Source organism: Orbicella faveolata, unplaced genomic scaffold (genome assembly GCF_042242905.1).
Source record: "Orbicella faveolata isolate gen_17 unplaced genomic scaffold, um_ofav_v1 contig_34, whole genome shotgun sequence".
Classification (NCBI taxonomy): Eukaryota; Metazoa; Cnidaria; class Anthozoa; order Scleractinia; family Merulinidae; genus Orbicella; species Orbicella faveolata.
Genome location: NW_028301563.1, coordinates 16,951,901 through 16,964,114, shown reverse-complemented (window position 1 = coordinate 16,964,114; position 12,214 = coordinate 16,951,901). Strand labels below are relative to the sequence as shown.

The 12,214-nt window shown below is 37.9% G+C and overlaps 2 protein-coding genes and 1 pseudogene across 4 annotated transcripts in view; all 3 read right to left on the bottom strand.

Annotated features, from left to right (window-relative positions):
- The window catches only part of LOC110043868 (uncharacterized), a 54,911-nt gene that overhangs the window by 24,640 nt on the left and 18,057 nt on the right, over positions 1-12,214 (bottom strand). For all 3 annotated transcript variants that reach the window (XR_016210157.1, XM_089299044.1, XM_089299045.1), the window contains 3 exons: positions 11,950-12,154; positions 2,141-2,496; positions 310-536 (listed from right to left, as the gene is read on the bottom strand). Coding sequence is in view for 2 of the 3 variants with exons in the window: in XM_089299044.1 (XP_089155170.1) it covers positions 310-536; positions 2,141-2,496; positions 11,950-12,154 (788 nt within the window). In the remaining variant the exon portion in view is untranslated. The remainder of the gene's footprint in view (positions 1-309; positions 537-2,140; positions 2,497-11,949; positions 12,155-12,214) is intronic.
- Positions 6,028-7,863, bottom strand: LOC149105050 (uncharacterized; annotated as a pseudogene).
- Positions 6,028-8,855, bottom strand: LOC149105049 (uncharacterized; the record flags this gene model as incomplete). Its single annotated transcript, XM_089299062.1, has 1 exon — positions 6,028-8,855. A coding segment is annotated over one exon (810 nt), but the record flags the coding sequence as incomplete, so codon positions are not given.

Genomic DNA, 12,214 nt, shown 5'->3' with positions numbered 1-12,214 from the left:
GCGATTTGGGTAACCACTGAACTTATAGACGCACGCAAGAGACTACCAAACTACTCACTGGAGTATCCCAACAGAGCGACTTCATTCAGCTAAGCTTGAATTTTTCTCAGTTTTGGATGTCCCAGTAAGGATATTGTTCTCTAGTATGGCAGATTAAAAGAAAAAATCCCTCACAATTATCGATCGGAGTTGAAGTGTGTGTCTGAATGCACAGACACTCTTTTATTCGTTCGGTATCTACTAAATTTAGACACTCATCACTGTAGCCAAAAATATGTAGCTATACACTGCAGCCACAAATATCTGTACCTTTAATGTCAAACAGTAGTCGTCTTTGGCAGGCACAGAATTCCAAGGGATTGAAACACTGACATCTGGATAGTCTGGCACTTTACAAGTAAATTCAGGAGTGACAGGCTTGGACTTCCGAAAAATGAAAGATTTGAGGCGCCAGATTGCGGCAAAGGAGGAATAACGTGTTAATGAGCATGCAGCTTCAGCAAATGGGAAAAGCCAGTTGGGAACAGTAGATTTAGCTGCAACACAAGTGTATCATAATTATTATTACCTTTATATCACATAACTATATTGTAACTGTATTTCAAAACTATATTAGTAGATGTAAGATCTCCTGGCCTTCGTGGGGTGTTTTAGAGCGAGCATTTGAGAGCCTTGGTCCAGGAAATGAAAAGAATTTCGGTTTCTGTCACTTAAGCGATACTATACATGCCATTTGCCATATTGTCAATGTATGCGCAAAGTTCGAAGAGAGATTGAATCTAACACACAGATTTAGCCAAGCCTAAAAGCCGGGCTACTGATTACAATAAGTTAACCTGGCATGAGCCTGCGATCCAATCGAAAACCAGTACCTGAACAGTAGTCAACATAAAAAACACACGAAGTCGATGAGCTCTAAACCTGAGCCCGCGATATGGTCACGTGATACTGGCCGGCGGATACCTTGTTTTGACAGGTGCCAACTGAACTATTAGTATTATTATTACAGTAAACACCCGCGTATAAGAACCTAGTGATTTAAGAACCTACAGGCTGAAATTGGGCATTTTAATACCCAAATATATAAGAACCTATTTAGGCTGGCAAAGAACAATAGGTTCTTATACAAAAAAACACTCTTATTTTGTAGCCAAAATACTGGATTTTAATTGATAGAAATTGTGAAATTTCTGAGAAACACCATGAAAATTATTTGTTTAATTGAAAATCTTTTTAATACAGAGTATAGAATACTGTATAAAATTATACTGCTGTTTTTATTTAGATATTTATATTGCTGTTAACAATTTACATTATTATCAAATACAACTGTAAATATGGTAGCCTATGATACTGAATTTATTATTGTTTAAAAAATAAGGCTTGGCATTTTTGCGGTTTAAAATACAAATGTTCAACCATTATGACATACTAGTACTACAGTAGCTCTCTGAATGGTATCACTATGACAACTCCTACAAATAAGAACCTACTAAGAACCTAATCAGCCTGAGTTCGGAAAAACTACCCCAAAATATAAGAACCCATTCAGCCTGAACCCAAAAATTCTAGGTTCTTACACGCGGGTGTTTACTGTATTACTATTATTATTATAAGGTTGTACTCTGAAAACCAAGGCTGCATACCTCAGTCGACCTATTAGCTGGATTATGGCCGCCAGGTTGCGCGACGTCGCCATTGTCGTCATAGGGCGAACGCGCCCGCGATTCATGCCGCTACTTTTAAATGGTCAAATTTACTACGTATAATCATGGGAAGTGACCATATGAAAGATCATTTATTTCAACTGAGATAAAAGATTGAGCAAAAAAACGAAAAAAAAAAAAAAAAATGGTTTGAAAAAGATTCGAACACGTGACCTTGCGATACCTGTGCAGGGTTCTAGCAACTAAGCTATCAATCTGTGTAACTAACCGTCGCTTCACTCTTAAGTCTATGGATGAATTTCTAGGGCATAACTATTGAAATAAATGAAAGATTATTGAGAGCATTCAAATAAAAATTGTTAACCACTTCATTTAAGGTGTCAGTTCAAATGTGTATTATGCTGTCCAAGGTGTTTCTCACTTTTAGTTTTTTGACCATACCAATTAACCTATCACTTGTTCTAATGCAATACCTGATGTATGCCAAAAGGTGTTGGTCACCAAATCTATCCACTCATTGTTTTCCGGGTCAGCCAACTGCTTGATAACAACTTCATACCCCATGAAATTAGAGGCACTGTGCAACAAGGCAACAGTAACGCTTCCTTGGGGATCTCCACTGAACTCCAGGTCAGGTGGACCGTCATGTGACAGTTCAATCACGTTGCTTACCAAGACCTCATTACTGCCAAGAGGTGGATAGAGGATCCTGGGATTCCATAACGAACAAGTAATCAGGAAGGGTTTTGTTATGGCTCCTCGAAAAAATGTGACAGATGCAGCAGCTTCTTGAAGGTTCCAGGTATCACCCTCACCTAATACTTTGCCTCTGAAAGATCAGTGGTATTAAATGTGTAACTACAATGCTAAAAATTTATTCCAAATTATTTTATTACATCTACGGGGCTAAGTTTAGTATATCAATTATACTGAATGCACGAATGCTATTGATAAAGATCACAGTCCATCCATTTAGTCTCGCAGCTTTCACAAGAGTACTCAGTGGATTTGGCATTCTGCCTCACGGCATATTTGTGATTGTTTGGTCAGATCTTGGCAATGCTTAGTTTAACTGGTGTCTGATATCCTGGACTAGTTGAGCTTTTAAAATCCAAAGGTTAAAAAATCTACTTTGATTAAAAGTAAAGAAAAAGGGGTGCTAAACACGATTGATTTCACCCTATTTGATAAAGCATTAAATATATGTTGGGTGAAGCGTCTTTGCTCTGAAGGCGATCAAGCATGGAAATTAATCCCACTACGCTTTCGATCCGGTGCCGGCGGAACACTTCTTTTTCAATGTAATTACGACGTGAAATATTTGACCTTAAGTGCAAAGCCATCCATTTTCTACAAGGACATAATTTCGCACTGGCAAGAATGAAATAATATTGTACACACTATACCTACAACAAAGAAAGACGTAGTCGACCAAATGGTTTGGAATAATCGCCTCCGCGTATTTCAAGCTGGTATCTATAAACTTTCCTGCCGTCTCGGCGAGAGTAATACTCGATTTCTGTCATTTAACGAGTTCTTCCGAAAATTTAATGTAAAACGCATTTTTTTACAGTATTACGGTCTCCCTCCGGCCATATTGACTGTCTGGAAAAACACCTAACACGGGAACAGTTAGCCGACACAGTTAATTTAATTGCCATTGATAAACTTACGTGCAAAACAATTAACGAATCTTAAATTGATCATCAAAACTTCTCTCATCCAGAAATGACTTATAAAATGTGGATTTGATATCCACGAACGATAGAAAGAATATTCTTTACCCTCTCTAGTGACCTAAGAAATAAAACTTTAAATATTTCAATACATGACTATTTATTACATTTTGTACAAAATGAAAATGTCGAGCACCCTCATTGTCCCTTCTGCTAAAACATTGACCAAACAGTCACTCATTAATCGTATCGTGTCTGTTTGCCTTCCCAAAAATGAAATTATTTACGGCGTACTTAATAATTGGTCTTCTTGTTCAACCCTAAACCCCCTTATTCTGATCGGTAAGTACTTTCTTTATCGGAAAGGATTAAAAAGCATGAATAGTAGAAGAGGTTGGATTGGAAACTTGCTGACGCGACCGTCGCAACCTGGTGGAAATTTATGACGTCACTAACTAGATCAGCAAACATAAAGAAAACAATTTCGACCAAGGTCAGTGTTACAATAGTAAAAAAAAGAGCCGGACGTAAAGTGAACTGGAAATTTGTGAGGTGTTTGAAGGGTGGGACAGATCTGAAATTGAAGGGATGGTCACGGTTGAAAGTTTGTTGGCAGCTGAAGAAGAAGAAGAAAGTGCATAGAAACCAGAAGACGACGAAGCAAACGGATCCGATGATGAAGACGAAGATGAAAGCTCATTTAAATGTAGCACTTGTAAAAAGGTTTACCACACTATGGGCTGGCTAAAAAGACATGAACTAAGCTGCAGTGGTGCAAAAGGAAAAGCCAAAAAAACGCAGGAACTGTCCGACTATCAAACGAAAACCAGGAGGATTCTTGCACCCCTCGGATTTGACGAGTATTTTGATCGTGAATGTTTACCCGCTAGTGTAAATTGTCTTCAAGAAAAAACTTCTACACCAAACGAAATTGTAAAATCGAGGAGAGCAAAATTTGCTGACTGTACGCAACAAGCAGAGGTCCTTGTTGCCGAACTGAAAACGGGCACAAACGATGCCAATGGAATCATCGGCTTTCGTACATACGTAGCCAAAAGCTTGTAGATGATTACTTTTGCCAGGGATCAACTGTTAAGTACGTCAACTCGGCATCAGTATGTTGCTCAGCATCTACACCAGTTTCGACAATCCAAAGAACTTTCTACAAAATGGACTGAGCTCAGCAGAACGGGCTTAAATCCCGCCGATAAACATTCACTACAGAAGCTTGTTAGCCTGATTTTTGCGGACATCTCCCGACATCGATCCGAAACTGTGGCTAGCGCTGTGCAATTGCGTGAAACATATGTCGGCGAAACACCAAATACAGTAAACCATCCCTCACCCCAGTGGAAGAAAGCATAGTAGCATACACAGCTGGATATGTTGGGCGAAAGACCAGGGATAGTTTGCAGCGCTACCACGATCATAGTGCTAGTTTGCGATCCACCCAGGATAAGGATAGTTGTAAAAGAGAAAGGTTAGAGTGCATCATCACGATTTTACGCGAAATGATACCGGGTGTTCAGAACCAGGCAGCAGTAATGACTTGTCCCAATTTAATGACTCTGTCATGAAACAGAGGTGGCCTTTCCCAAGTTGACCTTTCCCCTTTTTGTTCCTTTTATTTTCTTGAAGTTTCAATCCCCCCTTTTTTCAACCTAGCAAGTTTCCGCAGTAGCTCTATAAAGTCTGATGGTGAACTCCTGGAACAATTGATTGACAATTCTTCTCTACTGAAGCAAAAGTGGCCTTACGCTTCATCTCTTCCTGTTACATACAGCAATTTTTTTCTTAAGCTCTTTGTTAATTTATACTTTCGAATCTAAAAGTGGGCCTATCTTAAAGTGTTCAAAGAAGAAAGGAAAGTAAAGGAAAGCTTGGCTTCACTAACCTCAACGCATTCAGTTGAACTGCACGGCAAAGACAGCATCCGGAAAGCACCGATGTCGTCAAATTCAGTATAAGCACTGTGCACTACATAATGAGTTGTGTGTTGATATAAGTTAACCCTTTCCCTGTGGGGGAATGCGGGGGTACTCATAACTATATGGGCTATCTAGGTATGTGCTGTGGAATAGGGTATGGTTTTTGGGATCCTTGATCCTTAAATAAAGTCATTTTTGCCCCTGTTGAAATATTGGTGTTCCTGGTGTGATCCTTAGATATGGTATCTACCGGTAAATCGTATCAGCTAAAATTGCAGTGTGCAAATGCCCAGCTAAACGAAAAACAAATTTTATGCTTGGTACTTTAATAACTTCCAATGTTACAGAAACAAAAATAATATAGTTGACACGTTCACAGCATTCTTATTTTTAGTTACCTGTGTTTCGGCCTTAAACAGGGTATCAGTTTTCATTTGTTTCTTCCATAAATAAGGTCAGGGTTTAATTAAGACCCTTTGCAGCACACACCTATCCTAAATTTTTGGGAGTACCTCCCCGGAACACTTTTCACTCCCAAGATTTCAATATGAATTCTCATGCCTGCCATTCATTTCTCATTTTGTTAGTTCTGATTATTTGGTGTTCAACAATCAGACAATATCCCAAACATGTAGTTGATATTTTTCCTTTTTTCAATGGTGTAGAAAGTAGGTTTGTTTGTATTCAGTCTACCTACCTAGTGGACCAGTTGGCCAGTGGACCCATGGCACAATGCTCAATCTTGATATGGTAATGTTTAGTTTTTTTTTTTTGCTAGTTGTCTGAGTCATACTGTAGGTCTCTATATTTCAGGTTGGTCTATATGTCTTACTGTTGCAACAAACTCTAGATGGCATTCCTTTTAATGGTTGCATAGTAAACCGTGTTACCATGTGGTCTCAGAAGCTCACTCAAAAATATTCCTGTAGCTTGTCTAAGGAACAATTAAAAGCAAAAATTCAAACCATACAACACCATAAAGTACACTGTTTTTTAATTTGACGATATAAACGACTGTATCAATTACAAGAATGTGTAATGCTCCTTAATGAAAGAGTAATGTAAATACAAATATGAAAGACCATGCTTATATAGTTCTTAACTTGAAACAAACTGAATGCTTTAAAAGCATTGAAAGTATTGTAAATTGTTCTATTCAAAAATACATTGTACTCTTTGTAAAAAATATAAATTTCTGTAAAAGATGTACAAATATGTACCTCGAAATATATATACCAACCATCTTTACTGTATCCTATGAACTTTTGCTAATTGCAAATTTGGTTCCAGTGGAGGCAAATCACCACCCGTTCTTTTGATTCTTCGCACAGTTTTCATAGCATGTGTCTGGACAAATAACGTGCTTGCATAGCTCTGACTAAACTCATTGTAAGTGAAAGTTCCACATGTTCCCCATTTTTGCCTTAACTTACTAAAGAATTTTTCAAGTGGATCTTGGCTGATTTTTGTTGCAAGAACATAATCCACCTCCAAGATGGAAAGAGAGAACCTGACTACTTCTACAAAAGATTTCACACAAATCTGTAGCCCCTCCCAAGTCTGGTCACTTAAGAAATGCTGTTTTCGCTCCTGTAGAGGAACATCTGTTTGGTTCATGGCCCAGTTTTTCCAATCCTGAGAGTACTTTAAAAACTCATCCTCTAACCAAACTATTACCCTATCAAATGGACTTCGATACACACTCTGAAACTCAAATTAAGTGAACACTCTGTTTGCATTTAGGCATTCAAAAAATTCATTCATGTTTGTAACAAACTTTGCAGTCTCCTCAGTACCTCTCTTACCTTGTATTGTGATGGCATTCGTAACTATGTTACTGAAGACCTGTGCTGCTAGGTACACTCGCATTTGTAAGTATGGGTTTAGAAGCAAATGGTCAGCAGTTAATTTATGTAACAAGCGCAGGCCAGATGCATTGGACTCATTTGTATCATTCTCAAATGCATCAAGCAGTTGTAGCCAAGTTATCCACATATCGTTGTTTCTAAGCTTTCTTGTTTTGCTCCTCCAGAAGCTGTTTCCCCAGTAGTTACGAGTGGTTTTAAGTAAATGAACAGGATCACAAATGAAGTGGATGGGCCTTGTTTCCCTAGCATCTACATTTTCAGTTTTAAGAATAAGTGTCCCTTCATGCACCTGCAATGAAAGCGGTGAAATCTACGGTGTGAGAAGCACCATCACATGTGCTAGTCAAAACCTTAAAATCCCTTTGTTCTAATTCCTCAATACACTTCCAAAACATATTAAAAAACGCTTAGGACTTAATGGTGGTGGTTGGGAAAAATGCCACAGGCATTTTCTAATTTGAGAAAAGGCTAACTGCCATAAAGACAAACATATGGGTGGCTTCGTCTGGAACAGTAGAGCTTACCTCAGATGACAATGACTTTTCAAGTTCATCAATTCTGTTTTTTCATCAATTCTGGTCGCCAATATGACCAGATTTTTTTCACAGGCAACCAACTTTTCACACTTTCCACTGAAATACTTGTGCTGGCAACTAAATCTGAAAGCGTAGGGCCAGCTGGCCCCGAGGTTTTTTGCCTGAAACTCCAGGCCTGTGACTGTCATCTCAACATCATTATCTTATCTAATAATTTCAAAGCGTTCTCAAAGTAATGGGCAGATATTTAGAAATGTTCACACGAAACTGACGTGATCAGATATGGCAGCTGAAATAAGAGATGATATTATCATTTTACCGTCAATGTGGCCTCAAAAAACTATAAAACTACTTGCTAGCCTAAAAGGATTTAGCAGTAAAACACCTTTCGGAAATTTTGTTTCAAGTGACTTATTTCTCTTGTCATCTTTTGTCTCTCCTCCCGTGAGTTTTTCACACATAGTTCTGCCTCCTCAGTACTTAAATATTTCCATGGGCAGTGGCTGTTGACACTTGTCACAGATTGAGATTGCTTCTTAGCATTCTGGTTAGAAAGCATTGTTAGAAGGGTTTTTCTGAACACCTGGCCAGACTCACAAATGCTGTTGCTTTTCCGAACTATACCAAAGCAGTCGAGAGGTCTTATACATGTGTCGCTTTCATTAAGTTTTCCTCTGATTTTCCCCTTTTTGTCCTTGAAGATTCCATTCCGTCCTCCTGACATGGCAAATTGTTCCAGTTTTTCATTGAACACTATACCAGGGCAAACAATGTGTTGATCTACATAGTCCAGGAGTTTGACAAATTGCTCAGTGCTATTGACTTCATTTGAAATGTCTTTCAGATTCGTAACATTGATGTTGCATGCAAAAACTTTATATATGAAGTCCAGATTTATCATGACCGACTTTTCAGGTACAGGTGGTGTCACTCCAGGAGTAAAAGTGCAAAGCATCATAAACAAATCAGAATGTTCAGTGAGGGTCCATTTGCTTTTCAAAATGTTATCCTTGTTAAAAACACTGAATACAGTTGAGAAATTGGTGATGGACAGCTGGTTAAGAACTGCTGGGGGGACATCACGAAGAGAGAACTGATACTTTAAAGGAACAGTAGACTGGGTTGAAGAAATCCTGTCAGAAGGAACTGCTTTGTTTGCTTCATTAAATCCATTTTGAAATCACTGGTTATCCTTGCAATCTGATCGGTTCTTAATGGTGCGATTTATTCACGAAGTGCACTATTTTTTGCTCCAAATCGCATCTTTTTCTCAGCCAATGAGAATGGGACAGTAAAAAAAAAAACAAGGAATCAGATTTCAAGGTTAGTTTAAAGTAATCAATAAAATTTTAGCAAAAGGAAAGGCAAAAAGTCACTGTGCGGAGAATTTTGCAACTACTATATTTGCCAAACTTTTGTTGTTGTTGTTGTTTTTCCAAAAAAATTGACGAATTAAATTAATTACAGTTTCTGAATAACGATTATGAGCTCCTTCAGGTTGAAGACCTACTTTGATGGAAGTTTCAAACTTTCAGTGTGCATTTTGACGAATATTTTGGCGATTTTTTCTTCAACATCTGTTCAAAATCCGTATATTTTCTGAGTCCAGTAAAACATAAATAAACGAAAACCCCACAACAACAAATTCAGAGCTACCTTAAAAAGATAGATGTTTGCAGGTTTCCGGCAGTTTCCAACGATGCAACACAAGAACTCAACTCTGTCGCTGTAAATAAACAAAGTCAAAACAGTGAATGAATGAACGTCTTACGAAGCTGGTGCCAGTCCCGCCATCTTGATATATCTTGAAACAAACAGCGCCGCAAGAACTTGACAAGGTCCTGAGTCCTTAGCCGAGGTCACAAAAAGAAACGGAGAAGATAAAGAGCTGGAATCCCCTAAAATCATGCAGAGTCCCATTGAACGAGTACTTAAAAGAGAAAAACTATCCAGTGGACATCGTGCACTCGAAGGAGTTTCACAACCCAAAAGAAATCCATCGCAGAATTACACCGGCTACACCTTCAAATTCCTTTTCGAAAGACAACTAGAAGTCTCAGCCTCAACCACAGAGGAAAGGACGACCTTCCATCATTGATTCAGGCGACGAGAATTGTACTTTTATGCATGGAGTACACTGTTTTCGTTCTGACTTAAGAACTGCTTGTCCTTTGTTATGCTTGAATGAGTTTTCGTCACATGACATCGTTTTGCATACTAAATGATGTAAAGGCATTTCCTCTTCGGCTATTGAAAAACCGGCTACTGGAACGATACACCAAAATCTGAACTTTAAGGCGATAAAATTGTGCGATTTCAAAATGGATCTAATATGGTGGCAATTGAACTTCGTGTTGTGCAATTTTGGTCTAAAATCATACTTATGATTTGGTATGATTTCAGACCAAATTGCACTCCACTCAGTTCAGTTGCCATTATTTATTTACCTGTATTTTTTTTCTTCTTCTGCAAATCTTGCCCATCCTGATAATTCTGCAACAAATTATAGACATACAGTCAAATTATGTATATTTATTGTCACAATTTACAAATAAGAGCACAATAAAATAACTAGTCAGTTTTTTAATTATTTTATTTATTTGTTTTTTTTTTTTTCGGTTTTAAGTATCACAATTTCTAATTTATTATATGTTCTATTCTTAATTATCATCTCTTGAAGAACTTTGGCACATCTGCTTTTAAATTCCTTGAATTGCCTACAGAGAAGCAAAGTTTCTTTACATTTATCTTATGAGAGCAATCTGTTGGCTTGTGGTACAGACATTGTCCAACTATCCGCATTAGTATGCATGTTTGAATCATCATGCATGTTCGACCCAAATACGTCAACACGCCTCAAAATTTACAAGAAGTAAATTTCGGCGTACTGAGAACAAATGAATTATAGCCATAACATCACACTGTTACCTTAGTCATCCATGTGTGGCTTGGGCGGGTTCATTCGGGCAAAAAAAGAAAACAAGGCAGTTAATTATTTAACAATGTGTTGCAACCAACCAAAAACACAAAAACTCGAGGAAAAATAATAGTGAATTTTCATATACTTACGCTATTTTCACGCCATCTTCTCCGTCACAAATTTCCACTAGGTTTCACCATCTTGAAATATACCCTTAGCCAATTAGTGTGCTCAATACACTACACGTGACCTATAGTTTCCAAACCAGTCTCCTCTATTATCCATGATTTCAGTTCGCAGATTAAGCCTGGTTTTCACTAGCGACGCAAGCACAAGCGCAAGCACAAACACAAGCAATAGAGATGACCCAAATGAAAACGAAATTCATTACAACACAAGCACAAGCAAAATTACCCGAACCTTCCGGCATTTTAGAAAACTGTTTAGGCGCGAAGTAATCTGGATCCAGTGTTTTCACTGGCCAAACATACCACGTGTGGTAAATATCTTTGTGTTTGTGTTATAGCTGAGCGCTATTTCGTTTTCACTTGTTGCAGAGCAAACGCAAGCATAAGTGCAAGCACAAGAAAAAGGAAAAAATCTGATTCTTGTGCTTGTGCTTGTTCTTATGCCTTCGTCAAGGCCGTCTTCACGGTGAAATAAGAATTATTGTGTTTGCGCTTGTACTTGCGTCGCTAGTGAAAACCAGGCTTTACATAAATCTTGTAAATGACAAAATAGAAATTGAACGTCATAAGGTACTTATGTCAAACAAATATAATACCTTTTTAAAGGAGTGATCTAGTTTCATGAATTAATGCACATAGTACATAGCCACACTTTCAATTTGCAAGGCTTAAATAATATATTGGAGTTTATCCCAATTTTATGCATCGTGCTGTAAACTATTGCTGTAAACTAAGTGATGCTTGTAAGTAAGCAGTACAGCGTATTGGAAGTGAATAATGTATCTTACCGTATTGTAAGAAGGCAATGTCACGTGTTGTAAGTGATGTATATAAGTAGTATAGCACATTGTAAGTAATGTTTGTGAAAAAAAAAACAAAAAAACGCTGCAGCTAGAGTAGTTGTAAGGGTTTTGAAATCCCAATTGGGGACTTCACCAGTTACTGTTCTCCTGAAAGGGAATACACATGTCGAGGTTGCATGAAAACGGCAAAACGCGCACTACTTCGGATACTTAAGATTGTAATAAATCAGATATAAATCAATGCTAATAACAAGATTTCAAACATAACCCTAATAAGGGAGTGGGGGAGGGGGAAATTGTCACCTTCAAACTACACAAAGACTAACTTAAGTTTTAGAACAATTTTTTTTGGAAGCCACTCACTCGTGTATCTTTATTTTGTCTGGTTCTTGTTCATACGGATTCTCTGGCTCCTCCATTTCTTGCTCTTTAATTCCAAACTGTAGTAACTGCTTCGTGATATCTTTGATACCATCAGTTCTGTCATCATCATAATTATCGCTGCCATTGTCGTGGTCATCGACGTCTTTCTCAGAATTATCATCGTCCTTGTCAGACAGCTCTTCAGCTAATTTAATTAATCAACAAAAGGCGAATCAAATATTTAACTGTTTTCGGCCCAAATACG